Below are 26101 nucleotides of genomic sequence, written 5' to 3'. Positions count from 1 at the left end.
GCCACGTGATCGAAAACCACATAGGAGTCTGAGCACTCTGAGGCCGCATGCACACAATTATGTGCAGATTTGCCACACAGATTTTCCTGCGGCAAATCTTCAGCTTAGTACAGTACTAGCAAAGTAAATGAGATTTCAAATAATCTCATCTACACATTGCAGAATTTTTCCGCTTGATAACGGACACGTGGTGTGGATTTTAAAATCCACTGCAGGTCAATTTAACTTGTGTTTCCGCCTCAGAATTGTTTCTGACAAACATACACCAGTGTAAAATCCACACCTGTTTCCGCATCAAAATGTAAAAATTTGCATCTAAAAATAAAAACTAAAAGCAAACTTACTATGTCATACAAACATATCAGAAGTTTTCATCAGTGGGGGTCGGGGTGCAGAGACCCTCACTATCACTGAAACAAAGGTGCAGAAGCGCTCAGCTAAGCACCCTGAATATTCGGCTGTGATCGGCACTTCCTTTTAGGGTATGTGCACACACACTAATTACGTCCGTAATTGACGGACGTATTTCGGCATAGTTATGTACGATGCTAGGAGTTCCTGCCTCTCCGTGGAACTGCTGTCCCGTACTGAAAACATGATTACAGTACGGGACAGTTGTCCTGCAGCGAGGCAGGGACTCCAAGCATCGTACATAAGAATGATGCTAGGAGCCCGGCTCCCTGCACTGTGTTCGGTCCGGGACTTGCGGCCGAAATACGTCCGTCAATTACAGACGTAATTAGTGTGTGTGCACATACCCTTACCGCTGAAGACGGTTCACATGCAGTAGAACATCTATGCAAGACGTCTTCAGCCTACCAGGTGCACCAAAAAAAAAAAAAAACCTGAAGCTAAAATGTTTTAACAACACATAAAAGGTTACGTCCGGAGTATCTGTTCCCCTGTACAAAACACACCTCAGTCTGTCAAAAATCACCAAATGTTTTTATTGATCATAGAAAAGTTACGGGTTGTCAAGTAAATAAACCAGCTTTTTGTGTGACATACAAAAAATCTCTTATTATATGTTCATTGTCGGGTGTATCCGCCATGCCTAGGACTCTGCTCTCTTAAATCGGTATTTCCAAAATCAAACGATCACATGTCCACTGGGACACCCACCGATCGTGAGAATGTGATCCTGAACAACCAGATCCTTCTCACTGCTCTCCCCACAGGGAGCAGGAGCTTAAATGGATCGGCGGTTAAGAATGCGCCCACCGCTCCATTCACGGTCTATGAGAATGATGGAAACAGCACTGTACTCGGCTGTTTCCGGCATTCCCATAAACATTGAACGGAGCGGTAGAGTGCATGCTCGACTGCTGCTCCAATCAATGTCCTCACTGCAGTTGAGCAGTAAAGAGAATCCACAATTGGGGTCAGAAAATGTGGATAGGTGATAATTGTGAATTTTGGGAATAACCCTTTAATAAATGCGAACGGAAACTTATTGCATAGTGGTGCTGGTCTCTTCAGATCCCCTGGCATCAAGGTTTCTTTTGTTTTCTTTTTCTCAGACCATAGAAGAACAGAAAAAATGATATTCTAAGATGGTGAATACGAACCAAGAACTTGAAAATTCTGCAAATTTTAGTTACCTGCAAGTTTAAACACATAAAAAAAAACAGCAAGTGGCTCTGGCGCTTATCAGTCAGTACAGTTCAGTCTGTTTTTGGAACTAGTGATAATGCACCACCCGAGAAAATATTCCTTCAGGTTCCTTCCCGTCTCCAAGTGCTGAAACCAAACCTTCTTCTCCTCTCCTCTTAGCCAGAGCTGCCAATGATTTAAACGTCTTGGGTTCATATATTGCCAGATCAGAGATGACCTTCCTGTTTAGAGCCACCTGACACTGAAACATGACAGGAAACCGATTAATAGGACTCTCCATGGGACAATGCAAAAGATATTAGCGGAATGAACACATTATCAGAGCATGAAAAACTCACTTTTACTAGATTGGTAATTAAGTGCGGGTACTTCACCCCATGTTCGTGGACAGCTGCTGTGATACGGTTTATCCATAGCTGAAAGGAAGAAAGTACAAATGATTTGACTAGAGAAAAGCCATTTTCTGGAGTGTTACGCTCAGTGTCAGGCGGCGGCAGCAGCAGCAGGACGGATTTTGGATAAAAAAATAAAATATAGAATTGGAAGGTGACGATTCATGTAAGTGAATTAATACTCAACTCCTGGTCCTTTTACTATATTAGCGTACAGATTTGGGTTAGAGACATTGAAACGTTGCCTGGCTCCTGGCTAAGGCTGGGTTTACACCTGCCTCGTGTTTCTGTTCTGCTCCGTCAGGGGAGCAGCACCGTGACAATACCAGTTCTATTGTATGACCCACTGACTTTAATGGTTTCCGTCAGGGTGTCAATGGTTTTACTGGAAACAATATTGCGTCTGGATCTGTGTCAGAGGCCCAGTCAACGCAGATGTGAACAGGCCCTTGGAATGGCTTCAGATAGCAGAGCCCCGCACTGTTCTTTTATACCGGCCTTAGGTGGCTCGGTCACCAGATTATAAGTGCCCTATCTCCTACATTATCTGATCGGCGCTGTAATGTAGATAACAGCAGTGGTTTTTATTTTGAAAAACAATCATTTTTGAGCAAGTTATGAGCTAGTTTAGATTTATGCTAATTCGTTTCTTAATAGACAACTGGGTGTTTTTTGTACCAACTAGGCGTTGTACAGGGAAGTGTATGACGCTGACCAATCAGCATCGCTGATCGCAAGATCACGCTGTGCTGCGAGTACAGCTAAAAATGAATGAAGAGAAGTGCATGACGCTGATTGGTCACTGATTGGTCAGCCTCATACACTCCTCTGTACAACACCCAGTTGGTAAAAAGGTAAAATAACACCCAGTTGTCTATTAAGAAACTAATTAGCATAAATCTAAAATTGCTCATAACTTGCTCAAAAATGATTGTTTTTCAAAATAAAAAACACTGCTGTAATCTACATTACAGCGCCAATCACATTATGTAGGAGATAGGGCACTTATAATCTGGTGACAGAGACTCTTTAAATAAAAAATGTTTGTGCCAATAGTAGGTGGGTCATTATGCATGAAAAAGGGGCACTTTCTAGTGGTAGCATAGGCTTTAGCTAGCTTTCAATGATGAAAAAATAAAAGAATGCGCACCCACTATTCTACCCATCCATCCTGATGCCACTGAGGAGTAAATGTTCAGAAAACTGTAGTAGGAAGTGGATTTCTTTTTTACACGTAGGAGGCAGATTCACCATTTTGACTGGGCACAATATAATAGTCCTGACACCTCAGGAGAGCAGGTTAGTCGGTGGATAGTGTTTCAGTTTACAGTAATTAATCTGCCAATTGAAGTGCCCCTAAGGCTAAGTTCACACGGTGTTTTTGGCCTCCGAAAAATTTATACACTGGACAAAACTCCCCACTCAAAAATGGAATGTTGGCATCCGTTACCCATAGGAAAATACGGTATCGGTTTGGTACATGTCTTCCCAGTGTATATGTGAGATAAGAGGACCGGCATGACACACGTTTTTCTTTACCGTTCTCATAACGCGCTTCTTAACTCTTCTGGCTTTCGTAGAATATACAAAGGCTCGGCGAACCGCTCGTATAGCCATGCTGAAGCAACGATTTTTTCTACCACGGAAATGCTGTATATTAAAATAAAAAATAATAATAGAAAAAATAACGCAAATGTATGTTCACGTACAATAGTCAAAACTACTTAGGCGGGATTCACACGACCGGGTCGTTCCCGAGCCTGAGTGTCGGCCGGTAAAATCGGCCATTTTGCCCGGCCGGTTTGCATAAAGTTATGCATCCGTGCCGGGCCGGGCAGATCCGGACAGTGACATCAGCGGCAGCTCCTGAAGGGGAATCCCCATGTGTTCGGGGATTCCGCTTCAGGAGTTTCCCCTGATGTCACTGCCCAGATATGGACAGAGACATCAAGCGCTCTGTCCAGGAGCGGAATCCCCGAAAACACGGGGATTCCGCTCCTTCAAGGAGCTAAAGTGCGGCTAGCACATAGCAGAGCGGGGAGATACCTCCCTGCTCTGCTATAGTGGCGTCGCTACAGTAGTAGCAGCCGCAGCAGCTGCTGCTACTACTACTACTACTAGCGGCGCCATCGAAGGTGTCGCCGAGCCAGGGTGCTTTTAACAAGCAGGGGAAGGGAGCCAGCGCAGCGCTCCCTTCCACCTGCTGTACACCCCGGCCCTGCAACACAGTGTACAGCGATGCCATTCGTCAGAATGGCATCAACTCCTCCTCCTCTCTGCGCTGTGAGGAGGAGGAGATAGAGCGCAAGCACCGGGAAACCCGGCCATCACTCGGAACACATTCCGGTGATGGCCGTGTAATACCCGGCCCCATAGACTTCTATGGGAGCCGGGCGGCTGGGTGTCCGGGCAAAGATAGAGCATGTCCTATTTTTTGACGGCCGGATTTTCCGGCCGTCAAAAAAATCGGTCGTGTGAATAGCCCCATTAGGGGTCTATCATTCCTAATGCAGCCGGGTGCCGGCCGATTTATGAACGGCCGGCACCCGGCCGGGAAACCCTGCCGTGTGAATGAGGCCTTAAGAAACCTGACATTCTATTATTTTTTCAGCTAAATTCAATAAAAAAAATTTAAAATGCAAATAGTCATTAAAAATGCCTTATTTTGTGTTTACAGATTCTATGCAGACTTATGTGTCTCCATGGCTACAGACTACAAACAAACCCTGCGTGGCCCGATCCTGCAGTCATACAAAGTCATTTGGTAGGTTAATAGTAAGTAGGGATGTAATGCAGTGCCAGACTAGACAGGGAATGTTTGTAGTCTGTAACCATGGAGATGCATAGGTCTGTATAGGAACTGTGTACACAAAACAGTAGGACATTTTTAAAGGTTTTGTTCACAGCTTTCCACGTCTGCATCAATAGCGCAACATTTTTCCATGTGAACAGGCCCCAAGACACACTCCAGAAGAAACATGCAATATTTCCACTGACTTCTATGTTAAACAATAAACACCACATTGTATGAGCTGGATCGTGAGGAACAAGTATTCACGTAGTACTTGGCTTCTGGAACCACCAGCAAATCACATCAAGTCTTTTGTGCATGCTGGGACTTGTAGTCCAGCTCCATTTACGGCAACCACTGCACATGGCATGACATTACTGCAGTGAGGGCAGCATGCTCCGACCGTCACAGCTCACACACACCAATGACCCTCCCCTCCAGCCCGTCTCCCCTCACTCACCCTGGCATGTTGCAGCACCTCCTGAACCCTCCAGTAGCGATCAGGACCCCGGCTCCGGACCCATCGTGATAAGCTCAGGAAAACCATCCTGTGTCCTCTATGAAGATCTCCAGATGCCCTTAATCAAGATGGACGCCTCTGTCGTGCGGAATTAACGTCACGATTATTTTCTTTTTTCCGAGCTTTATTGACACAACTACAGTACAACATGCGGAGACATCGCTGCTTTACAGCTTTGTCCAATGGGGTTGTGCTGCTGTGTTATCGGGATCTGTAGCTGACATTATTATTACTACCCCGTAATACAGTTAGGACTGTTATAAGGGCAATGTGGCTGTATTATGGGATATTATAGCTCTATTTTATGGGGCACTGTCTACTACTGTCACTGTAATGGGAGCATCTGAAATATATGATTAATAATAACAACCGGTTAGACAGATCTTTACACCCTGTATTGGGATATATGGCACTCTTGCGTGGAACAAGTCTCCACCTGCTCCACCCCAAAATGCAGGACCCTTTGCTGCCCGCACATATTGCATTATTGTTGGCGGATCCCACTAAAATTGCCAGGAATCTAAGTAGAGAAAACGAGGATCGGGCAGGCTAAATTAAAATATATCGGACCCTTTGTTCTGCTAAGGGCTTATTTACACGAGCGTGTTAAACGTCCGTGGGACGGCCGTTGAAACAGCGGCCGTCCCACGGACCTATGTAATTCAATGTGGCCGTTCACACAGCCGTTGTTTCAACGGACCGTGTGAAGGGTCCGTGGGAAAATAGGACATGTCCGTTCTTTGCACGCTTCACGCATCCCTCCATAGACTCATCTATGGAGGGATGGAAGACATCGCGTCCCGCAACGCCGAGCACAGATGCACCTTGGCCGTGAAAAACTTTTCACGTCCAAGGTGCGCAACGCTCGTGTAAATAAGGCCTAAGAGATAAGCTGCTGCCAGTGACATCCGGCAGCAGCTTATCCCACTCTCCCTAATTAAATAAACTTGCACGCTCTGCCCAGGCAAGTGTGCATGTTATATCTGATTCACACGAACGTGTCCGTTTTGCGTCCGCAAAAATTGCATTTTTCTTGCGTTGCAGTTCCGTGTGCCATCTGTTTTTTATGTCAGTGTTGTACATTTTTTAAATAAGTTTTTTTTTCTCTGCATTTCTTTAGCAACTGCTGGATGGATCATGGACAGCGCACGGAAGATGTCTGTGTGCTGTCCGTGATTTTCACGCACCCATTCACTACAAGGGAGGTTGAGTGAGATAGCAAATCAGACCACACAAATATATTCAGAAGCCCCATATTAATATCAGACCCCTGAACAGACCCCTATATTAAAGGGACAGTACAGGATTAGAAAAACATGGCTGCTTTCTTCCAAAATCAGCTCCATACCTGTCCACGGATTGTATGTGGTATTGCATCTCAGCCCTATTCACTACAATGGAGCTGAGCTGCAATACCAGAAACAACCCCTGTACAGGTATGGAGCTGTTTTTGGAAGAAAGTAGCCATGTTTTTCTAATTCTGTACATCCCAACGGGATGTCCAGAGGCACAAAAACATGACCCCAGCTCTTAATATAATATACTTTGTATTACATTGCTTGATATAATGTCAAATAAAAGTAAAGCACTTACTAATTAGTCTCCAGTTTCCATTAGTAAAGATGCCCCGATCGCCCAAATAAAGGATCGATCACATGATTTTGGAAGTTTAGCTGTTTTTTTTTCAGAAATTTGTGAAATGTCATCGCTGGGAGCAGCCTCTACCTCCCATATGTGTCGGTGCGTCAATGGTCCCGGCATTTTCCTCTTTCCCCTCCAGCACTTTTCCACGCCCTCCCACCTGGCCTCCGTGATCATGTGACCGCTCCTCCGTTCAGGCGAACAGGGCGTCTTTGCTCATGGAAACGAATTATTAAGTTCTTTACTTTTATATTATAAGAACAATGGTCATATTTTTTTCGACTCCAGACAACCCCTTTATTAACTTAGGAGTCTAGTCACGAGGTCCAAATATATTTAGGGGGTCTGAAATTAATTTACAACCACTTTAATATCAGACCCCGGACCAGACCCTTATATTAATATCAGACCTCTAGATAAATATCAGACCCCCAAATATTTTCAGACCCCCTATATTACAGACCCCCGATCAGACAGAATAAAAAATATACATACCCCAGACCAGACTTTATCTTTACCCTTTTTCTCTCCCGGCACCTGTTCCGTTCCTGGCGCTGCTGCAATGGATCCTGATGACGGTGCAGCTGCCCGGAGCAAGGAGGGTAAGTATACAGGCCCGCATTTATTGGATTAATCCAAAAGATAAGCTTGCCCCTCTACATTCTACACCCGGGGCAAGTGCCATGGTAGTCCCCACCCCTAGCTACACCCCTAAGTTGTACCACTTGATTCAAGCAGTACAGACCAGTCAATAAGCAGAGGCATGACTTGTAGCTCCTTGTTCCCAATGCAAAATCGGTTACAGGGTCTAGTGGGTCATTTATAATACTGATGTCTTCTTACGAGGCAGAGGCCACTAGTGCCAAGGTGTAACTGCCAAAGCTGGCGACCACTCCTTTCCTGTAGGGGAAATGTAATATCATATGAAGGGGCAACCATGTAATGGCGTTTCGCTGTATTCCGTGGCACTCCGCTCCGGCTAATAGAAGGGATCCTGAATGTCGTACTCGCGGGACCTCCCTCTATATGGACAGGGAGGAGGAGAGAGGCTAGAATCACACCTGGATGCATATAAAGTGAGGCTCAGTGTGTTCCTGCGTGGCATAGTGTCATATAGAGATGTGTGCTGGCAGTAGTAGTAGGTAGGATTTTACACATATCATTAGCAGGCAAGAATTGCAATGGTCCACATTTATTTTTCCGTTTAAGCCTGAAAAGGGCGTAAAATTGCAAATAAAAGTTCGCCAAATTTGCCCAAGAATTTGCAACAGAAAAGTGGTCGTGGTCAAGCTGTGAATATACTTTTTTGCTCCCTTTTCAAAGGCAAAGCATAGGAAAAGCGAAAATGAGTGGCACAAATGTACAGTAGCTCATAGCAGGCATAAAAAGAAACAGTAAGGGTATGTTCACACGAGGGCGTCCGTAACGGATGAAATTACGGGGATGTTTCAGCCTGAAAACATCCCCGTAATTTCAGCCGTAATGGCATGTGCAGGCGCTTGAACGCCGCGTCCTTTACGGACGTAATTGGCGCTGCTATTCATTGGAGTCAATGAATAACGGCTCCAATTACGGCCAAAGAAGTGACAGGTCACTTCTTTGACGCGGGCGTCTATTTAAGCGCCGTCATTTGACAGTGGCGCGTAAATTACGCCTCGTGTGAACAGATAAACGTCTGCCCATTGCTTTCAATGGGCAGATGTTTGTCAGCGCTATTGAGGCGCTATTTTCAGACGTAATTTGGGGCAAAAACGCCCGAATTACGTCCGTAATTAGTGCGTGTGAACATACCCTTAGGGTATGTGCACACGTAGTGACCAAAAACGTCTGAAAATATGGAGCTGTTTTCAAGGGAAAACAGCCCCTGATTTTCAGACGTTTTTTGAGCAACTCACGTTTTTCGCAGCGTTTTTTACGTCCGTTTTTGGAGCTGTTTTCATTGGGGTCTATGAGAAAACGGCTCCAAAAACGTCCAAAGAAGTGCCCTGCACTTCTTTTGCCGTGGCTGTATTTTTACGCGTCGTCGTTTGACAGCTGTCAAACGACGACGCGTAAATTACAGGTCGTCGGCACAGTACGTCGGCAAACCCATTCAAATGAATGGGCAGATGTTTGCCGACGTATTGGAGCCCTATTTTCAGACATAAAATGAGGCATAATACGCCTCGTTTACGTCTGAAAATAGGTCGTGTGAACCCAGCCTCAGACAATTCCAGATTTATTAAAACGTGTGCAAAATACGCCACTAATTAAAAGTGAACCATTGTACATCTTCTACTATTAGGAAATCAAAGCGAATTAACGTTATTTCTTCTTCGCACTATTTGTCCCCTATTGCGTATACCAGACAGGTGGAGCGTACTTCGGGACAGATATTTTGATGCTTTTGTTGGAGCGTTTGATGCGGATCTTCAGTAATAATACAGTAATGAAGACCAACCAGCAGGGGTCACTAGACTTATTTATGATTGGTTCCAGTAAAAACCTTCAGTACGAATCATTCATATTTCCAAGAAACTGATAGAACACGTTATTCCCACACATGAACTAAGGAACCGCATACTGGAATTGTTACGGGGGAGGACAGTCATATTCTAATGGACATGATACAATACACTTGTATTGTGTCTTTCATGTATCTAGTAATTTTAAGGCTTTATTCACAGAACCAGGTGTTAAATCGGGCGTGAAAAACACGATTTTTCAGTCTATTGAGGGATCCGGGAAAACGGGCAAAAACAGGACATGTCCTATTTTTTCCCGGGCCGTTTCCACGGTCCGTTAAAAAAACTGGCTGTGTGAATAGCCCCATAGAAATGCATTGATTTTAATACAGCTGTGTCACGACAGTTGAAAAAACGTCCGTCACACGGTTGATTATCCCTGTCGTCTGAATAGGGCCTTAGGCTTTGTTCACACAGTGCAGATTTGCTTCAGATTTTGCAAGGTTTTTTTAAGCTAAAACCTGGAACGGAACCTAAACAGAGAAAATATAAAAAGAAAGGCCTTATAGGTCTGCTCTCCTGGATACAATTCTAATTTTGTCTTGCAAAATCTGCAGCAAATCTTCACTGTGTGAACGAGCCCTAAAAGATATTGGATTTTAATTGTAATCGGAGTAAATATAACAATACAAGTCAATTATGACTATAAATAATACAAACTCATTGGCTTTTTTATTTCGATTAACAAGTCATCATTCAGAGACTTTAAAAATAGGAAAAAAATAAATCTGAAAACCTTTTGACAAATTTATTTTAGTAATCAGACCAACCAGGTTTATGGAATATATGGAATACTGTTTAAAATATTTTATTATTCTTTGTCCATCCATGATTCCATAATACTGGCGCAATTGCAGACGGGTGCGGATGTTTATCCGTAGCCGTCGGATCCGTATTTGTGGACAGTATAAACTATAAGGGTATGTGCACACGATAGCAGGCTTTTACGGCTGAAATGACAGACTGTTTTCAGGAGAAAACAGCTGCCTCGTTTCAGACGTAATTCCTCCTCCTCGCATTTTGCGAGGCTTCTCTGACAGCCGTAAATTTTGAGCTGTGCTTCATTGAGTTCAATGAAGAACGGCTCAAATTACGTCTGAAAGAAGTGCCCTGCATATAATGTATATAAGTGTCCTGCATATAATGTATATAAGTGTCCTGCATATAATGTATATAAGTGTCCTGCATATAATGTATAGAAGTGTCCCGCATATAATGTATAGAAGTGCCCTGCATATAATGTATATAAGTGTCCTGCATATAATGTATATAAGTGCCCTGCATATAATGTATATAAGTGCCCTGCATATAATGTATATAAGTGCCCTGCATATAATGTATATAAGTGCCCTGCATATAATGTATATAAGTGCCCTGCATATAATGTATATAAGTGTCCTGCATATAATGTATAGAAGTGTCCTGCATATAATGTATATAAGTGTCCTGCATATAATGTATATAAGCGTCCTGCATATAATGTATATAAGTGTCCCGCATATAATGTATATAAGTGTCCTGCATATAATGTATATAAGTGTCCTGCATATAATGTATATAAGCGTCCTGCATATAATGTATATAAGTGCCCTGCATATAATGTATATAAGTGCCCTGCATATAATGTATATAAGTGCCCTGCATATAATGTATATAAGTGCCCTGCATATAATGTATATAAGTGTCCTGCATATAATGTATATAAGTGTCCTGCATATAATGTATATAAGTGTCCTGCATATAATGTATAGAAGTGTCCTGCATATAATGTATATAAGTGTCCTGTATATAATGTATATAAGTGTCCTGCATATAATGTATATAAGTGCCCTGCATATAATGTATATAAGTGTCCTGCATATAATGTATAGAAGTGCCCTGCATATAATGTATATAAGTGTCCTGCATATAATGTATATAAGTGTCCTGCATATAATGTATATAAGTGTCCTGCATATAATGTATATAAGTGTCCTGCATATAATGTATATAAGTGCCCTGCATATAATGTATATAAGTGCCCTGCATATAATGTATATAAGTGCCCTGCATATAATGTATATAAGTGCCCTGCATATAATGTATATAAGTGCCCTGCATATAATGTATATAAGTGCCCTGCATATAATGTATATAAGTGCCCTGCATATAATGTATATAAGTGCCCTGCATATAATGTATATAAGTGTCCTGCATATAATGTATAGAAGTGTCCTGCATATAATGTATATAAGTGTCCCGCATATAATGTATATAACTGTCCTGCATATAATGTATATAAGTGTCCCGCATATAATGTATAGAAGTGTCCCGCATATAATGTATATAAGTTTCCTGCATATAATGTATATAAGTGTCCTGCATATAATGTATATAAGTGTCCTGCATATAATGTATATAAGTGTCCTGCATATAATGTATAGAAGCGTCCCGCATATAATGTATATAAGTGTCCCGCATATAATGTATATAAGTGTCCCGCATATAATGTATATAAGTGTCCTGCATATAATGTATATAAGTGTCCTGCATATAATGTATAGAAGTGTCCCGCATATAATGTATATAAGTGTCCTGCATATAATGTATATAAGTGTCCTGCATATAATGTATAGAAGTGTCCCGCATATAATGTATAGAAGTGTCCTGCATATAATGTATATAAGTGTCCTGCATATAATGTATATAAGTGTCCTGCATATAATGTATATAAGTGTCCTGCATATAATGTATAGAAGTGTCCTGCATATAATGTATAGAAGTGTCCTGCATATAATGTATATAAGTGTCCTGCATATAATGTATATAAGTGTCCTGCATATAATGTATAGAAGTGTCCCGCATATAATGTATATAAGTGTCCTGCACTTCTGACGAGGCTGTATTTTTACGCGTCGTCGTTTGACAGCTGTCAAACGACGACGCGTAAATGACAGGTCGTCTGCACAGTACGTCGGCAAACCCATTCAAATGAATGGGCAGATGTTTGCAGACGTATTGTAGCCCTATTTTCAGACGTAAAACGAGGCATAATACGCCTCGTTTACGTCTGAAAATAGGTCGTGTGATCCCAACCTTACGGTCGTATGCATGAGGCCTAGGTGAGACCTCTAGCACTGTTCATCCTGTGCTTCCTGGTTCATGAGTAGAAGTCAGAACTACTATAACTATTGTGACATATAGAGTAGTATTGGAGAGGGGTGTGAAGGTAATTTGGCATAGCAAAGCAGATTTATATTCCGTTCGGGGTCTGGAGAGTTGGTTTATGGCTATAATAGCTGCTATTAGTGGTTGTCACACATTATATGTTACCCATGTGGGCAACCAAGATAAAAATCTAAATGGAAAAATGATGTCTAATACTTGTTGACTTGCATCCTGAAGCTGAAATCTCTTGTAATCCTTGATTATTCTCATACTGCATATTATACACAATATATAAATTATATTGGAATGTTTTTTATAATTAATTTAAGGCTGGGTTCACACGACCTATTTTCAGACGTAAACGAGGCGTATTATGCCTCGTTTTACGTCTGAAAATACGGCTACAATACGTCGGCAAACATCTGCCCATTCATTTGAATGGGTTTGCCGACGTACTGTGCAGACAACCTGTTATTTACGCGTCGTCGTTTGACAGCTGTCAAACGACGACACGTAAAAATACAGCCTCGTCAAAAGAAGTGCAGGACGCTTCTTTGGACGTTTTTGGAGCTGTTTTCTCATAGACTCCAATGAAAACAGCTCCAAAAACGGACGTAAAAAACGCAGCGAAAACGGCGCGAAAAACGCAGCGAAAAATGCGAGTTGGTCAAAAAACGTCTGAAAAGCAGGGTCTGTTTTCCCTTGAAAACAGCTCTGGATTTTCAGACGTTTTTGGTCACTACGTGTGAACATACCCTTAAGGATACGTCCACCTTTGAGCATAATTTTATAGTTTATATATAGATGTATTCACTATATTTAAAAAATTCAGTAAATACATTTCATTACTTATCTTGTACTGATCCTGAGTTACAGCCTGTATAATACTCCAGAGCTGCATTTACAATTCTGCTAAACTACTATAATGCAGAGGAACAGTTAGTTTTACAGTGCCTGGTGTATAGTTGATCCTTCCCAGAATGCAAATCAGCAAAACAATCTCTGAGCAGTCACTAAACAAGAAGAAGATGTTCAGAGATTTCAGCTCTGATGTCTGTAGAGCTGTTAATGCAGCTCTGGACTACACTACAGACTGTAACTAAGGATAATTAAAAGATAAGTAATGTAATGTCTTAAATTATACAGTTCAGAGCATGTTTTTCACCAGAGGAGCACAGGATTAAAGTACATTGTGAACTGTGGACAGTGCTCCTTGTTCTTGCAGATAAGTAGATACTTGATTGTGTCCCATTATGGATGCTCTCTGCACTGGCGTGAGGCACAGGCTGTCCTTTATATTCAATGAGGCCCCCTTCTGGACAAGTATCTGTACTACATCAAGATGTCCTGCCGCCGCAGCTTTGTGTAGGGCGGTGCGTCCATGGTTGTCCACAATGTGCAATTGAGCTTTATTATCCAAAAGTGACTGAACAACCTACCGGAAAAGGGAACAAGAAGGAAACACTGAATGGACAGGAAAACTTAGGTGCAATGAATATCATAACCTGAAGAAGGGAATATTATTATTTCTTCACACTTTATAGGGGATGATGGACCTCATAAAATCAGTAATAAGGGGATTCCAGAAGAGAAGGAATAGTTTGTTCCATTCTAACTATGTACATATACCTGCCAATCGCATGAAGTGTGTTCAGAGCACCCCATGTATTAGCTGAAAGCTATGTAGAGGTTAGGTTATCTCTTGGCACCGGGGCGGGGGGGGGGGGGGGGTCGGGGGGGTCACGTCGCTGCCCACTGCACACAATTGTTGGCGTGGACGTCGATTAATTTACATGGGCTCCTTGTCATGCTCCCTCCAGTTAAGTCCCACCCACTTTTCTAAAAAATGGCGGAGGCGGCCTAAAAATTGTGACTCTTCTACGCCCCTTTTGTATTTCAATTCATCACTATATTATTTATCGCTATATTATTTATCGCTATATTATTCATCACTATATTCAAGATGTCTGTGGGAATCTTAAAAAGGTTGACCACTTTATAAAAAATACCTGGCATATTCCTTAGAATGAAAATGTATGAAACGTACTCAGAACATGCCTTCTTAAAGGGTAATTGCCATCCTATAAAGTGATGGCATATCGCTAGGATATGCCATCACTTTATGTTCAGTGGGTGTCTGACCCCTGGGACCAGCTGGCCGCTATGGAGTCGTCTCCATAGCGGTCAGCCGCAACTATACAGCGCCAGCAACACAGATGCCCAGCATGGTCTAGTGCCTGATGAAGGTCTAGGATAAGACCCAAACATCCACGGTCACTGGCATGAGAATAAAATATGGAAATTCTTCTTCAAACCTTTTCTCAACTGGTATCATGTTGGGCCCCTACTTTTGCACCCATCACACTTAGTGCTGTCTGAATCACTACAAATTGACCTCTGGGAGCCCCACCAACCCTGAGAACAAAGGAGCCGCAGCACTTCCTTAACGCTGAGGCCCCTTCACGGTTTTTCTGTGCACAGTGATGCCCTGGCCACCTGCTGTGCAGGGCAGTGCAGCACGTCCCCACTCAAGTGAACAAATTATAGGGGTGAAATCAGCCATGCAGACCCCTCATTCTCAGTATCAGTGGGGGTCCCAGAGGTCAGACACCCACCAATTATAAAGAGATGGCATATTCTATGGATATGCCATTACTTTATAAGGTAGTTAAAACCTTTCAAGTTCTCCCCTTCCTCCCCGATCCGCAACATGAAGGGTGGGGGAACATGTAAACAATTGCAGTGGCAGTGATGTGTCCCCTGTTTGCTTAATGTGCAGACACTTACAAAGTGGCCCACCACGTTAATTCGGGATATAAACTTTTTCTTAACTTTTGGTGGATCCCAATATTTTCAGTAGCCAACAATCAGGTCTCTAAGGGCTTTGTCCCTTTGGGTTCCGTTAAGTGAAACAAGAATTGGATCGGTTGGATTTTACATGTGTAATCTTTTGTTTCCATTGAGATAAGCAGCATCAGACTCCTCTAGCAGCTGCTTATCCCCTTTACTTTATAAAATTAACATGGGCACATTGACAGCAAAATCAGGAAAGATAGATGTGGAGCAAACAGTCATTTGTCTGACAGCTAAGTAATTCTATGGCTAGTTTAACACTCATTGCCCTTCTATTTACTCCTATCTGTCAACTAGACTTACATACATTTTTGTTTGTCTGCCAGATCAAAGACCTGAGCTAATTACCTGTCTTTCCTTCCTTGTGTAGAATAAATAGGAATATCATGTAGTCTTAGTAACTGAGAATGTGGCCCAGGTCCAAAGGCATAAATAAGGAAAGTGGGCCCTGTAGCAAGGATTATAATGGGGCCCCTTTAGGTGCTGGTTGACTCCACCACACCCCAAACTACTCCAACAGAAGGACTTTTTTTTCACCTATCTCCTTTCATGGCATTTGGGTTAGTTTTCCGTGGGGATCGCAGCACAGGTTGTCACCAGACATTGAAATAATTGATAAGGCCAACTGGGTCTTCTCTCTAGGGCTCCGCGGCATCCTCATAGTCCGACTCCATGGTACATACGCCCTTACCCAGGTCTTAAAGAGGCTCCATCACCACATTATAAGTGGCCTATATTGTACATGATGTGATCGGTGCTGTAATGTAGATTACAGCAGTGTTTTTTATTTAGAAAAACTATCATTTTTGACGGAGTTATGACCTATATTAGCTTTATGCTAATAAGTTTCTCAATGGACAACTGGGCGTGTTTTACTTTTTGACCAAGTGGGCGTTGTGGAGAGAAGTGTATGACGCTGACCAATCGCTGACCAATCAGCGTCATACACTTCTCTCCATTCATTTATACAGCACATAGCGATATAGCTATATCGCTATGTGCAGCCACATACACACACTATAACGTTACTGCAGTGTCCTGATAATGAATAGACATTACCTCCAGCCAGGACGTGATGTGTATTCAGAATCTTGACACTTCGCTAACACAATCCCGACACTACAGCACAGCAAGTGTAATCTCGTTTGAAATGACAGTTTACAGCGTTATCTCAGGACACTGCAGTAACGTTACAGTGTGTTTATGTGGCTGTACATAGCGATATAGCTATATCGCTATGTGGTGTATAAATGAATGGAGAGAAGTGTATGACTTTGATTGGTCACTGATTGGTCAGCGTCATACACTTCTCTCCACAACGCCCACTTGGTCAAAAAGTAAAACACGCCCAGTTGTCCATTAAGAAACTCATTAGCATAAAGCTAATATAGGTCATAACTCCGTCAAACATCATGTTTCTAAATAAAAAACACTGTTGTTATCTTGTTATCTACATTACAGCGCCGATCCCATTATGTACAATATAGGCCACTTATAATGGGGTGACAGAGCCTCTTTAATGTGGGTTTATCACCCTAGTAATACATACCTCTATTCTACCATTACCCGCTGCAATTGCCAGAGCTGTTCTGCCTAGCAAGTCTTGGACATCTACATTAACCCCCTTCTCCAGGAGATAGTTCAGAGCCTCCAGTTTTCCAGTCTCAGCTGCAACATGCAAAGAGGTCAAATTCCCAGAAGCCTCCAGTCCAAAAGAGACCCTGTGTTCACTCAATAGTTCCATGATATGGACATGATTGCTTACGGTTGCCCAGTGCAATGGACTCCACTTGTTGTTGTCACCTATACATGGGTCTATATTTTGCTTCAGCAATAACTGTGCAATGAGTGTATGGCCATTAGCTGCTGCTAAATGTAGAGCTCTTAAACCTCCCATTGTAGGTGCCATGGCACTGGATCCACGGTTTAACAGCATCTCAGACAAGTGTGTATGGCCACTCCATGATGCATGGTGGAGAGGGGTACAACCTGAGGCATCCTGGGCATTCACCGAAGCTCCTCTTTGGATCAGGAGCTTTGCTGTAGCTAAATGACCATTGGATGCTGCACAGTGAAGAGGAGTCCAACCAAGCTCATCCCTGGAGAAGATAAAATATATGTTTTATCATTATATGAAATTGGAAACATATCCCAAAATGTACTAAACAGGTATTTTTACTCAGTAAACAAGATGTCTCCCGTGCAGGGGAGGGATCTGTTAAAAGTCCAAAATTGTGCCCAACACTGCCATGTATTTCCAACACAATACTGTCATTCATTGCCCAAATAACTCTTCCAGTCCAAAAGCCAACATACAATAGAGCAATTGGTAAGGTCCCTGGTATTCTAGTGCAAGTTTGCATGCCACCTGTCAGGTTGTTTCCTTCGAGTCCTTGGGGCCCCCTAGGAAATGGGGCGCTTTGCAATTTCCCATTATCCATTATATTATTTACAGTCCATGGTGATGTTTTGCGCCAATGACGCGTGTAAATTATTATTTGTATACCTGTTATATTATTATTATTACAGTTCGTTCTGCAGCTAAACACCCCAGACTTGTGTTGGTTCATTCCTCTACACAAACCCATTACAGGAAGGTCAACTGCTTGTTCATCTGGTCATCCCATGTAGAAGCGAAGGGCAGAGTAGCCCTTTGATCCCGTTCCTATTTATTGTTAACTAGTGTTGCAGTGAATGTGGAGAGTGGATGCTCTTCATAGGTTCATACCACCCACGAGGCAGAGGTGTCATTGACAACTACCAAGTTCAATCATCGGCAGGCTAGTACTACACGATCACCAATTGAAGTAGTAAGTAGTTGTCAATTGTCGATCAAAGGCCATCAAACCAAAGAGGCTGCCCCTGTGGTTGATGTGGGGCCAATGGAAAGAGGGATTTTCAATATTGGACTCTTCCTCATGGGTGGAGTGATCCCATAAAGAGCTACAACACCACATTTACTGGAAAGAAATACGAAAAGATGAGGATTCCATGGTCTTTGTTGCTAGTTTTTGTATATTTTAGATGGTCATATATAAACTGGTAATTCAGCCAACTAATCATCTAAGTCACAGATCCATAAACCTTGAGAATCCCTTTTAGCTATGACATGTTGTGTTACCTTAAAAGTTCACCAAAAATATGAACAAGAGACCAAGTGATATGGCTCTCACCATTGCCCACCCTGGAAATAGTGTAGACCCTAATGATCAGTAATGCTATGACATCCCCGATGCCACTATGCCCAATAGTATCTGCAGCTGTCAATCTTTTGATTCTGCAGACAATGGTTAGAATATTACAATTTCAGCCATCAGAGAATTTCCTGTAGTTTCATGTGTTCCTACTGTAGAAATTTAAAAACAGGACGGTAGAAAAAACCCATTGTGTTATGCATCAGTGTGCTTTGCGAGTGGCATGCGTTTCCCCCACACTCGCAAAGCACTTTATGCTTCCGTGTGCTGTCCGTGGTTTTCCGCACCCATTGACTTCAATGGGCATATAGGTGCGTAAAAACGCACCAATATAGGACATGCAGTGAGTTTCACGCAGCGGACTCTCGGTGTGTGAAAACTCCTGCATGTGTGAACGGCCCCATTGAAATCAATGGGTCCGTGTGCTGTGCGTGATTTCCATGCACAGCACACGGACGAGATTCACGTTCGTGTGAATGGGCCCTAAGGCAGACGTCTGTTGACAAATCAACAATGAGATCAACCAACCCCTGAAGATCTATTATGACTGGAAATGAATTACCCATAAGAAGTAACAAATAATTGTTTTGTGGAGTCTTAGCAGAACGAACATAAAGAATAGCTTGAATGACACAAATGTTTCTCCCATTGAGATCACATCTATTGTCCTGTCCAGATTAATCTAAAGTATCTCCGTTTGGTTGCTCAGTCACGTATTTGACGCCAAGAGACTATAGTCGGTAATCACCAACGTGTGCATAGGATTAACAGTCTCAATGGACATCTAGGATGGGGAAGAATTAACACCTTGAATAGACATTAGAACCCAACAAAGCCTTAAGTTCTCAGGCCGGATTTATGTCGGCAAAAGAATCTTAGCAATTGAGGTGTAAGGGGAGCAGTGCAGAGACATTAGATGCTATGTGCACATACCTGTCATCCATCTTTTCTCCTTGTTGTAGAAGTTGTTTAACAAGACGAGCGTCTCCATTCCACGAAGCCAAATGGAGGGCTTTCCATTCATAAGTGGCATGGCCCAACTTCTCCGGCTGACTGTGTTCCTCACTCAGTTGAAGGCATCTTCTTGCCAGTTCTGCCTGCGGGGTTAGTCTACCTACTTTCTGCTGCATATCTTACAAGAAGAGATACAGACGTTTAAGGTTATTCATTCATATAATACCAAAAACATACAGTTATAGGGATAAAATGAACTGTTCTGTGTATGTCCTACAGATCTGAGCACATTCGAGAGTTTGCTAACAGGTCAGCGCAGCGGGAAAGGGTATAGATATCATAAGGGCTAGTTTATGATAGCCTCCTAGGAGGCATGGGTGTTCCTATTCTCGCTGAGTACCACAGAGCCTCTTTAATTGATGCATTGCGGGAGTGGTGGAATCCTGTTGCGGACCATAAATGGATTCAGATAGAAAAACCTTTACTAAGTTTCAATCTACCAGACTTCTTTTGGAGACGGAATGTTTACAACAGTCTGTTACGTACTCCCCTTTGGCATCTATGCAGGCCACTTTGGGTGTTCGGAGATATTTGTTAAAACATAAGTCGTATATACAGATCCCATTTAAATATCTATCTTTAAAAAGTCTAGAATATCATATACCCCACTCGAATTTCCAGTTGTGGAGCAGGTCAGGTATAGATACTATAGATAAATTCTATTGTAATTCTATTTTTAGGTCATTTGAGGACCTAAGCTGTGAAGCCACGCTACCAAAGGTGGCATTCTATCAATACTTGCAAATTCGTCATGCTCTTCAAAAGTGTCCTCAGCAGCAGGTTGTAAGCACATCGTCTCCAATTCAAAGGTTTATATTGGGCTATAAAAACCATATGAGGGGGATGTCCACTGCATATAAAGCATTGTTGAGGTTGGGGAATGAGGATGAGAAATTGGCATATAGGCACAAATGGGATCATGATTTGAATATTCGGACAACTGTGACTCCGTGGAGAAGAGCTTGCGATTGGCTGATGCGTTCCCCTCGTTGTGTGAATCACTTGGAACAAGTAAAAAAAATACATTTGCGTTGGTATCTTTACCCTTCTTGATTGGTTCATGTCATTCTGGGATACTCAAGTCTCTGTTGGAGACAATGTGGGCAAGTAGGAACATTGGAGCATCTGTGGTGGTCCTGCCCAATAGTCAAAGTGTTCTGGGAGGCTACTTTTCAGATTATTTCCTTGGTGGCTGGTTATGATGTTCCTCCAGCCTCAGATATGGCTTTATTGAATATCAGGGTAGCAGAGATGTCTCCAGACCACCTCTGGCCTGCGGTGCATATTTTAACCTCAGCGCGAAATCTTCTACTACCCCAACAATTACAGATTTATGTGCTAAGGTTAACTCCCATATCCCATCACGAGTTTGCATTAGCCTCTTATCCATCACAATTGGTTGCACTTAAACGTCATTGGCTAAAAAGCTCGCTGGCTCTTCTCCCCAGAGAATATAATAGCATATGATAAAGACATGGGTGCTTCCTATTGGAAAACAGGACGGCTCAAGTACGGGTTTTTACGTGACCGATTATCACTATCTGCTGTTTAATATGTTATTACAGATGTATGTCATGGCTGACATGTTATGTTTACTATGTTTATTATGTTTGTATGTCAGTATGTTACTGACACTTTGTGCGTAAATGTCCTGTGTTTGTTACTTGAAAAGAATAAAAAATCCACAAACCCAAAAAAAAATTATAGCCTCCTCCAGCTATCCCATGGGTAATGTGGATCTGCACAATGCTCCCCGCACACTTACTTTTCTTATTTAAAGGGAAGCTGATGCTCCTTTGACCCTCTCTATCCTGTTTACTTTAGAATCCACCATACAGCCATCGTTCTCTCGCTTCATAACTTCATCTTTATGTAGATTCGTGCAGATTCGGTCACTTGTGCCAATTGTCACATGTGCCCCCTTGGTTTACACTGCTGACCAGCTAATTAGAGGCGGGGCTGTAGTCCAGGTGTTGTGACTGACAGCGTCAGCTCTCAAACTACTGGTTCTATTATGCCACAGAACTATGTCTGGAGAACTCACCTCAAAAGCGAGGAGCATAGTATAACATAATCTTCACTGACAATACAAATAGCTGTGAGCAGTAAGCAACAAAGAAGCACAACGTTCTCACATCAGACAACAACATTATATTTTTTGCCTTCTAAAGCAGACCGAAAGTTTTGAAACGGTGCTCCACAACAGGTCCTCCTATTATGGTCCCAGGCTTTGCCAGGACAGAAAATGATGGGGCCAACCAGGGCTGGACCCTCTCTCTCTCCAAGGGCCCCCATAGCCGCTGCATAGCCTGCCTATATGGTATGTACTGTATGCCTTTGACTAGAACCCAGAGAACCTTGGACTAGAACCCAGGAAACTATGCAAACCCGTCACTTATATAGTGAACAATACAGTCCCGACCAAACTGGTTTATATAATAAGGAGTAAGGAGCCATTTATTACACTATGGTGATTATCACATAAACGTAATATTCTCTGTGTATGATAATTACAGTGTTAATAGGTGTATAATAATGGAGAATTAGAAAAAGCTAAGCAATAAGCAGTCCTTGTTAATGGGTGCACAATAAATACCTTGAACACAGCAATGAATAGGAGATGTATGGCCTATAATAACATACAATTACTGCTGAAGTTCATGAAACAAACACAATGCGGCTACATGTGAATAGCACATAATAGGTCAGATTGTAGCGGTGACGTGAGGGGTGAGGCTGTTGTTTTGTAGAATATCAACGTTTCCTTATCTGGTCTACATTGATTCTCAGGAGGGCCACAAAGCCACCGATATCTCAACATGATAATCCACTATTCATACTTCACATGTGCAAAGGAAATCGAATAAATATAAAGTATATGTAATAATATTTTTGGTTTTTATCTTAGCCAGAATATTTATTTTGCACACATCCACATTAGATTAGATGAAAAATTAATGATCAGACTTGTTTTTGCGCTGTATGAGTGACATCTTTTTCACAATCCGTTTTTGTTAGAAAGCACCCCCCCCAAAAAAAAATTTTTTATATTGATCCCAGGATGTCCTGTTGCTTTGACCCGCTGCGATCAGCTGTAGTTTGGAGGTTGAACCTGACAGCAAGTGTTCAATTACTCTGCAGCACCACCACAGGTTACATTAAGAATTACATGGTTCACATTGAAATACATGAGCTGTCTGCGTAAATTACTGACATGCTGGGTCCTCCGGAGAGGCGCTCTTAAAAGGATTTCCTATTATAATGCACACGACCATGGATTTATGTCCGTGTGCTATCCCCAATAACTCAGGATCGAGCTGTTACCCATCACATCTAACTTCATAACTTAGATGTGATCGAGAACAGGTGGATCCTGCGTGTCAGAGACACGCAAGACCCGCTGACACTAAACCTGTCAGCGCTGCTGACCTGACGGATTCAGGACTCAGCGCTAGATACAGCTGCTCTGTATACAGTATACAAAACAGCTGTATCTCAAAAAGTTAAAATAATTTTTAATGAAAAGTATTTAGAAAGTTGCGCCAAACAAACTGATAGTTTGTTTATTTAAAATAAAAATGTCTATGTCAAAGGTGTACATAGCCTTTAAGCTTTATTTGTATATTGTCGGAGGACCGCTTAATACTTCTCCTTGTGGAACAACCTAAGAGGCAAATAATCTGACATGCATTGTGGCAATATCTCAGTTTCAGTTCTGTATTCATAATGGTTAAATGTCCCCATGTACCTATTGTACCGGTTCAGCTCTGTGAAATTAATAATTGCTGATAATGCTGAGGTTCGCATGTATTATTTCAGCATACATAGATATGTGTTGTGTAGATATTATTAATGTAATATATATCTATTTGCCAATAACTTACAGAGGACCTATTACTATATAATAGAGACTGTTTTACACCTAAACATCCATTTGTAACCTCTAGACCTTCATGCAAAAGAGGCAACCCGACACCACGTTCCCAACATCCCCAATTTAGGGGCGTAAATATCCATTGAATCACAGTGACGTCATCAGTGACGTCATAAAAGTCTTGTAAGAGCACATGCTTTTGGATTCTAGAATCACTCGAGGACAGGGGTCCACTGACTTGGGGGGACAACTTATGTATGTCACTTTTGCAAAAATATCTACAGCATGTAAGTAAAAGAAACATAATTACCAATTCTGGCTACTTCTCTAACTTCTCTATTATTTACATATTTTGCCAATTTTATGTTTTTGTCGAAAATCCTCTTAAATATTATAGAAAAATACTGTAAATATTGTATGGTCAGTTGAAATGGTGAAACATGTTTATATCTATGGCCAATGCGGGTTTATAAACGTAATTTGCCTCTGCATCCTTTTGTTCAGATCTTGGGGACCCCACAGCTACAGGGACACCTTTGTTTGATACGTATGGCAGCTATGTAAACCTTTGAAAGTGTTGTTTTTTTTTGTTTTATTCTCTTATAAAAGTGTCAGTGTTTTTGATGCAACTTTCAAATTCGTTTTTTATTAAACATTCTTTTTACTTTTTGAGATACAACTGCTTTGTGTTCTATATACAGAGCAGCTGTGTCGTTTGCTAAATTACGTCAAGGTCCGTGGGACTGATGGGTTTAGTGTCAGCTGGTCCTGTGTGTCGCTGACAAGTTCTGACACTAAACCCGTCAGGTCCATGGGACTGACGAATCCAGATCTTAGCAAAAGATACAGCTGTTCTGTATACAGGATACAAAGCAGCTGTATCTCAAAAAGTCAAAATAATTTTTAATAAAAACTAATTTGAAAATTGCACCAATCACACTGAAGTGGTTTCAAAAGGAATGGGAAATAGAAAAGAAGAATTTATACTTCTCCTTACACCAAATTGGCATCAAAATCTGCAACAAATATGTGTGGATGTGTGAATCCAGCCTAATTGTTCCTGCACACGTAGTGGATTTGTTATCGATTTGCCCAAGCAAATCCGCAGCTTATCTGCAGCAAAATCTGCATGTGTATAATGCAGATTTTTCTGTGGATTTTGCCGTGGATTCACAGCGGATTTTACCCCTTCTAGATTGAAAAAGGTCAAATCTGCAAAGAATAGAATGAGCATTCTGCAGATTTGAAAATGCAAAGCATGCTCGGATTTCCGTCCGGAACATGTTTAGCAACATGTGGATTACACTTATTTTAAATCTCATCCACTTGTCTGCAAAACAGTCTTTTTCTGCGGATTCTCCACCTGCAAATCCGGACGGAAAATCTGCAAGAAAACCGATATATGTGTGTGGGTGCCCTTAGGCCACATGCATATGGCAAAGCCTGTGTAGTGGCACATAGAGCCCTATGATACAGTGTTATGTAGCCATGGACAATCCTTATCCCAACTTATGGGGTTTTCACTGCTTTGCTTCTAGCGGAGAATAGCATCGTAATATGGCATTAGATGGCGCATGTCATGTTTTGTTTTTTTCAGACAGATTCTTATGAATCCACGAGATGAAGCCTTCATGTTCCACTGTATAAAATCATAAGCAAACAGCGGTACAGTATGATCCATTACTATGGTCGTCGTATAATGTATCCGTACAACATGGACTTACAATATGGCCGTTAGCACGGGACCTTAACCTTAACACCAAATACCAACGTGCAAAAAAAATAATTAAATACAGAGTGGTAATACATGTTTAGTTGTGGTTTTGCTCAAACAATGGCTGACGTTTTTGTTAAACGTCCCTTGAACTGCTCCGATTGAAAACCTCAACTTAAATGACGATCACGGTTTTACATGCATTTTTCCCATAGAAGTTAATGGAGGAAATCGCCATGACGCTGTGACAGGGATGGGCACGCTGCATAAAATGTGCATTTAATTTCTATAAATCTCATTTGGATTAAAGCAAATTCTTGGAAAAATAAAATACGAGGAAAATCCGCAAAGTTTGACCTCGATATATATTATCTCAGCGTTACCTGAACTGTATTTGTGGTTGGTCAGCGCAGTGTCGGTCCGGTTTGACTGCCGGGCTCCACTCTCAGAAGTCTTGACGTCTACGATCACCACCCTGTACTACAACCCGCTGCTCCAGACTGTGCGGCACACACTGTACACAGCAGGTTGACATGAAGTGAAATTGAGAAGAAGATTAAACAAAACAGGACTTATGCAATAACACTTGCCAGTGACCTTGGCAAGTAAAAACTTGTTCCCCTGCAGAGCTTCCCTCTGTTAAAGGGTAATCTGCTAATGATTCCAGTGAACTTTACAAAGTACTAAAGGACCGGGGGAGGGTCACGGGAGGGGGACGTACACAATAGCTGTAAAAGACACATGAGGACAATGATAGGCCCTAGGATAAATCACCGGACTGAGCTTGTGTGTCTGACTTGTATTTTACAACCATTGACTAGTACTGGAATTCTATTTATCTAC

The 26101-nt window shown here is 42.0% G+C and overlaps 2 protein-coding genes across 3 annotated transcripts; both read right to left on the bottom strand.

The window, feature by feature from the left end:
- Nucleotides 1-928: 928 nt before the first annotated feature.
- On the bottom strand, nt 929-5414 carry MRPL20 (mitochondrial ribosomal protein L20). Of its 2 annotated transcripts, none has more exons than XM_075840915.1 (4): nt 5258-5414; nt 3546-3656; nt 1953-2030; nt 929-1855 (listed from the first exon to the last, which is right to left on the bottom strand). In XM_075840915.1, the coding sequence occupies exons 1-4, from the start codon at nt 5342-5344 to the stop codon at nt 1682-1684; spliced, it is 450 nt and encodes a 149-aa protein (XP_075697030.1). In that variant the 5' UTR covers nt 5345-5414; the 3' UTR covers nt 929-1681. The 2 variants fall into 2 exon arrangements, with proteins under 2 accessions (XP_075697030.1, XP_075697031.1); XM_075840916.1 differs by lacking the exon at nt 5258-5414 and adding an exon at nt 5004-5099.
- A 7812-nt stretch (nt 5415-13226) lies between these two features.
- ANKRD65 (ankyrin repeat domain 65) lies at nt 13227-25880 on the bottom strand. The gene is made up of 4 exons (XM_075840851.1): nt 25642-25880; nt 19590-19788; nt 17012-17561; nt 13227-14044 (listed from the first exon to the last, which is right to left on the bottom strand). The coding sequence occupies exons 2-4, from the start codon at nt 19784-19786 to the stop codon at nt 13790-13792; spliced, it is 1002 nt and encodes a 333-aa protein (XP_075696966.1). The 5' UTR covers nt 19787-19788; nt 25642-25880; the 3' UTR covers nt 13227-13789.
- Between the last annotated feature and the right edge of the window lie 221 nt (nt 25881-26101).

This window comes from Rhinoderma darwinii, chromosome 10 (genome assembly GCF_050947455.1).
Source record: "Rhinoderma darwinii isolate aRhiDar2 chromosome 10, aRhiDar2.hap1, whole genome shotgun sequence".
Lineage (NCBI taxonomy): Eukaryota > Metazoa > Chordata > Amphibia > Anura > Rhinodermatidae > Rhinoderma > Rhinoderma darwinii.
The sequence above is the reverse complement of the archived record's forward strand: the minus strand, read 5'-3'. Positions and strand labels throughout refer to the sequence as shown.